Source organism: Eucyclogobius newberryi, unplaced genomic scaffold (genome assembly GCF_026437365.1).
Source record: "Eucyclogobius newberryi isolate DKJ021-1_F unplaced genomic scaffold, fEucNew1.0.hap1 SCAF_327, whole genome shotgun sequence".
NCBI classification, from domain to species: Eukaryota; Metazoa; Chordata; class Actinopteri; order Gobiiformes; family Gobiidae; genus Eucyclogobius; species Eucyclogobius newberryi.
The window spans coordinates 40001-45981 of NW_027315976.1; the positions used below are offsets into that span (position 1 = coordinate 40001).

A 5981-nucleotide genomic window follows, 5' to 3' on the forward strand; every position below is an offset into this window, starting at 1 on the left:
TCCACAGACCTGTCACATAACTTGGCCTTGTGCCAGGCACCAGTATTGGCAAATGCTTTTTAGAGTCTATTTAATCACTGAACTGTTAGATAATGGGGCAATGACGATAAAATATTTTTTCTCTGCAGGGGAAATATGACCATATCTTATATCTTATATACATAAACATATTTGGTGACAAACACAGTGTTATCCACCCACCTGTCTCCCTTGGTGTAGTCCAGAGTGCAGCAGGTGCGGAGGGGCTCGTAGTCGTACTCTCCCCAGCCGATGAGGGGCATGGCAGACCAGAACGCACTGAAGAGCCAGATGAAGATGGCCAGGGTGATGGCACTGCTCCACTGAAGCTTTGTCCCTGTGGGTGATGAACACATTCACACATTGTCAAGAATGGATACAAATAAAATGTCTAATCAATCTGAGAATTGTTGTCTGATCGGAAATTTGCCCTCTAGGATAAATGCACTAAGAAGCTGGGATTATCCGAATCTTTTACTTTACTTTTGCTAAAATTGCAGCGCTCCCCATATTGATTTATTTTAATTTTCAGTGATTTTAATTTGTCTTAAACAGATGAAAATTGTGTCCAATACTAATTTGCTGAATTAACAATACAAATTTGAATAATTGTCAAATGTCTGCTTATCACTGACAATTAGAAATAACTCAGTATATACATTTTCAGTTCAAACGGCTCAGTTTAAAATAGTCTAAAGCCCCCTACTGGCAACAGTGAATAGTACAGGATGTTGAAATCACAAATTAGCAGCATGGCTATTGCAAAGATGATGCTGGCAGTTAGCTAACAGATGCTTTGTAGCAATTCAAGCGCTGGAAAGAAGGTTGCAAACATTTAACAAGAAAACAAAGCATTCAATACATTTCTCTTGTTTCCATTGCTTGCATCAACCATTTTCATTTGTTCAGAATTAAACCACTTCATTAAATGGCATGACTTATACGTGCGAGAAAGAAACAAAATACAACAACTATGCATATTTTAGAGGTGAAAATGACACTCGGTAAACACTTTGTTCTTTGAGGTATGTCATAAAGAGATCCAGTTTCCCATTGTTACTAAAACTGGCTTGGAACAGAAAGCTCATTTTTCTTCCCCAGACACTTGCGCTATTTTTAACCCTTAACTACATTTAACAAGTCCTATGACTCTGGCACCATCATGGCATTTTTTCACAAGCCACCTGTTCTGGCCGGGTTGTAAATAAAGGTACAGTTAACTGTGGACCCAAGTTGGTGAAGGTGTTGTGTGGTCTTTGTGCTCACTTGTGCAGTACTGGTGGTAGCGGTCCCAGGCAATGGCAGCGATGAAGTGCAGACTGGCCAAAGCCGTCATGAAGCCCTGGAAACCGTGCGACTGACAGCCATCGGAACCATAAGGCCAGTATCTGTGAGGAAGAGGAGGAATTAAAACAAACACAAATATCACGGTGCAGGACTGGGATAGGAAATGAAAACTCAACGTGCAAAGATTGTCGAACAGGATGGAACCCTTAAAGGATCCCTGTTTTGTTTTAACTACAACTTTATCACTCAATAACTAGCTTACATTTAAGGAGCGCAATGTGGTTCTATACAAAGAAGACATCATTCGAGAGCAGTTATATAGAGAACATCTTGTCCAAGGACATACTAACAATATGTACTGCCTGTGGTAGAAAATGTCTTATTATATGCTAGTTTATTTGTTTGAAATAAAAATAGGTAGGAGCATCTTTGCCGTTTTGCAATGGATTTAAGGCAGGTTCTTTTGTTCCCATCACGTTATTGTTAAAGACAATCATAAGTCAAGACAAAATGAACACTTTGTGGCCTTATATTTTTACTCTACTAAGGCACAGTGTTTATTTCATTATCTGTACACCTTGTTACATCTTAACGCTACTCAAAGTATCTTTTAATATTCGACTTAAATGGTTAAATTTAAGTTATATACCTTGATTTTTGATTGCATTTGTCTATTCTACTTATGTGTGTGCATCGCAACACTGAAATAAAGGTTCTTGGATGCTATTAAATAGAGGTGGGAGATATAGACACATGTGAATATCTTAATAACAACATTTTAACAATGCATGTAAATGTCTTGGTTGCATAAAACATGAAACGATCACAAAATGATCCACAGAAGAGCAGAAATATCACTTTATGCCATTTTAAAGAAGATTAAACTTGATGTTTCTGTCTCTTTTTGAGATCATTTTTAAAAGACTCTATATAGGACTGAAATAGGTTCATCTATTAATCGCAACTAATTAATAATTGAATTATTCATCTAATTAACTGGTTTAGTAATCAAATAATTGTTTTCTGAACTACATACAGACTTCAATGAAGTCATGTGCTGAGAGAAGAGGTTTTATAAGTCAGACAGAATTACCCCCAAACTGAGTTAAATGTGTGTTTCTAGTTATTATTAATTTTAAATAGACTCTCTTAAGACGTTCTCAACCGACTTCTTGGTCTTTTTCGCAATCCAAACAACAAATTGATTACTCTAAAGAAAAACATTTACAGATTAATCTATCACCAAAATTATCATTAGTTGCAGTATTATGCTTTTTGCATAGTATTTCCAAAGCAATTGCGATATTATACATTTTTGGAACTACTATTAGTCTAATCAAGCCCTAGACTTCATAAGATAATATGCCCTGTGATTATCATTGATTGTTAACTACAAACTAACTCAATAGTGTTCAAATCAATAGTGAGCTGCTTGATGTGAACACAATGCCAAATCCTCTGTATCAGACTAATCTGTGCTCGACTGTTGAGAGGAAAAAGCAGCACTATTGATCATCGACCTGGCGCCGGGCGCACTGTGGATTATTGTTGACTGCATCACATCACCAGAGCCATTACATCACTGACCTCAGGAAGCTGGAGAAGGCGGCCACAGTGGCGTTCATGGAGATGCCAATGTCTGCCATGGCCAGGCTGAACACCAGGAAATTACTGGGCGTCCTCAACTCTCGGATTTTGAAGAAGGACACGATCGTAACCGCGTTGAGGAGGAATCCCAGCAGCCCTGCGACGAGAAGCGCGTGTGAGCGGAGCCGCGTGCGCAAACGCAAAGGCGTAAACAATACAAATAAATGGACTTCATCATAAGTTTGAGCGTGATTGTGAATGGTGTGAAAGTGAGTTTGAAATGCAGAATAAAGTGTAAACATAAGCAGTGGAGCCGCACGGCGCACTGGCAGTGACGGGTAAATGCGTAACACAAAAAGCCTGGAAATCCTATTGTCCCGGTTCCAAACACACTCACCCTCCACGAGCAGGCACGATCCCAGGGAGAACACGTCAAATTCGGAGAAGCCCTCCGGTAGTGGGTAAGACGAGACCATCGTGGAGCCTGACGTGCCACAATAACAATACTGCAGCTTCTTTCACTTTGGATCTGTGTCTCCTCCTCTGCCCCTGCGGCTGCTGCGGCTGCTGCTGCTGCTGCTGCGGCTGCTCGGAACGATGCGCGCTCGGTCCTGACCGGACTTTCGGCCGCTTTATAAAGGGAGATTTCACGTGAAACACCAGGCACTTTATTATGCAAAGCCGCCACGCTCTCTGTGCGCGATTCGCCCCTTTATCCGCGCAGGAATGTCTTAATGAATGAACCCACACCAGCCGCGAGCCGCGGTTATTGTACGCATTTGACCACCGCAACAGTAAAGCCCCTCAATTAGTTACACAACAAGCCTTTGTGTCCGGCTGCCGGTGAGGAGGATGCTGCTGCCTCTGTCTGTGTCTGTGTCTGTGCCTCTGTCTGTGCCTCTGTGTCTGTGGCAGAGCCTAGAGCTGCTGCTGAAGACGTAGGATGCGGGATGCGCTGCAGGAATAGGTGGTTACCACAATAAGGTGGTGAAAACAATCACACAGAGCATTTCTGAAATAGTTGCACATATTAGGCTATTATGTTGTTTTTATAATTGATTTTAAATAATATATTATTAAAAGTATTTATATAAAAGCCGCAAGCAGCGATAAAGGCCCTCAGCCTGGCACGCACTGCACGCACTGAGAACACCCCTGACTTGCTATTGCCCCAACAACGCAACCGTGTGAAAAGTGATTTAACATTACCAAATGTCTAAATTATAAAATGTAATCCGCAAATAATCTGTGATGGCCGCGCCCACATTATATCACAGTATAACATGGGTTCAATACATTTTTTGTTTAATCTTTAGTAGAATGTGTTGGTAAAATATGGTAAATACCAATACAATGAAATGTTTAAATGGACAGGTTGGTGGTGCTATGACAATGACCACAGGATTATTACTTTTATCAATCTCTTTAGACAAAAATGTCACATTACTGATTTAGTGAAACTGAAGCTTTCCTACAGTTCCGGGATGATGGCTGCTTAGTCGGACATGTTTGTCTGACGATCGTACCCAAGAAATAAACTTATATTAAACTGGGGAGACCCAATATTTCCATGTGGGAGCAGACATATGAAGAACATGGACACGTATTTCGTGAACATGTCAAGAAAAAAAGACAGTGCTATATGCACTGCACATACAAGCTAGCGCGTGCTCAGACGCACACCACACGCTCGCTCCAGCTCCAAATCAGATTCATCTGTGGAGAGGACCTGGAGTGAGATAGACCCAGTGATTATGGCAGCTTTAGGGATCATCTCAAAATGGGTTGAGGGGGGGTTGAACCTCTTTTTGTTGCTTTGAAGCTTCAATACATCGTTGTGGTAGTAATTGTTTTGAAATGCTAAAAAACTCTTATCAGCAACGAGCATTAGGCCAACATTAGGTGGCGGGTGTGTGCGCGGGTGCGCGGAGCACGGCGGGTGCGTGCGGATAGCATCGCGTGCCGTGGCCCGTGCAGGGGAGCACGGCGCGCCGTGGCCCGTGCGGGAGAGCACGGCGCGCCCTGGCCAGCGCGGGGAGCGGGGCAATGCAAAGTTGGAAAAGCTTTTTTGTGGCAAACAATCCAGAGATTACACTCTAGTGACGTGACTACGCACAACCCGGAAGAAGGACCAAAACAAACCCCATGAGGTTTCGGCCAATCACAGAATACTTGAGATTGTCACTGAGATGAAAGCACGTGTTCTGCTTCTGTCATTCTGACAGCAGGTTTAGGTCTAAACACAGGCAATTGACGATTACAAGTTTTGACAAGAAACATTAGTTTCTCACTCTCTCATCCTCTTGAGACTATCTCAATGTGGTCATCTCACAATTTCGGTTGAATAGGAAGGTCATAGGGCCCGTGGACCATGTGGATTGAGTAAACAAACAGGCCGAGACAGGTGACATTATTTGGAGAGTTCATAACTTCTACTGATAAACTTACCAAAGGATGTTCAGGGACTAGAGGTGAGCAGGGTCTATCAAGCTACTATCGTTTTATCAACGCGTAAATAGCAAATAAAATTTTATGTGATGCCAGACATTTTTTTTTAGTCTTTTGAGGGGGGGGGTCATCTTTTAAGCTTCAACCTATTTTGAGATGATCCCTTACTGGAGATTACTGACAAGATAACAAAGACAGTGGACGCAAAGATAGACACGGCCCTGGCGGAAATGCGTCCACAATCCAAGAATCACGAAATGGAAGGAGGACACTGTCTCCAGTACAAACTAAAGTGGCTGAATTGACAAACCATGTGCATGTTTTGACAGACAAACTGGACGACCTGGAGAACTGAGAACGTGGCTGTAATCTGCGGATTATTGGCATTCCAGAGGACACTGAGGGTAAAAATGTGGTGGAGACTGGATTGCTGAATATCACAAACTTCCAACAAAAGCTGGGAAAAGGAAGATTGACCATGCCCATTGTTACTTGGCTCACAAACTGGTTCCAAATCAGCATCCAAGAGCTATTACACTGAAGTTCCACAACTTCAGTGATAAACAGGGTGTCATGGCTGCATCCAGCCTCTCACCGCGGGCTAACCTAGATCAACCAAGCCCCAAGTCTCTTTCTTTAAT

At 42.3% G+C, this 5981-nt stretch overlaps 1 protein-coding gene across 1 annotated transcript in view; it reads right to left on the reverse strand.

The window, feature by feature from the left end:
• rgra (retinal G protein coupled receptor a) overlaps positions 1-3461 on the reverse strand; it is a 9743-nt gene extending 6282 nt beyond the window's left edge. The window contains exons 1-4 of the mRNA XM_072461865.1: positions 3290-3461; positions 2893-3049; positions 1285-1406; positions 202-355 (exon numbers count right to left, since the gene is read on the reverse strand). Coding sequence (XP_072317966.1) covers positions 202-355; positions 1285-1406; positions 2893-3049; positions 3290-3368 — 512 coding nt within the window. The 5' untranslated portion in view covers positions 3369-3461. The remainder of the gene's footprint in view (positions 1-201; positions 356-1284; positions 1407-2892; positions 3050-3289) is intronic.
• Between the last annotated feature and the right edge of the window lie 2520 nt (positions 3462-5981).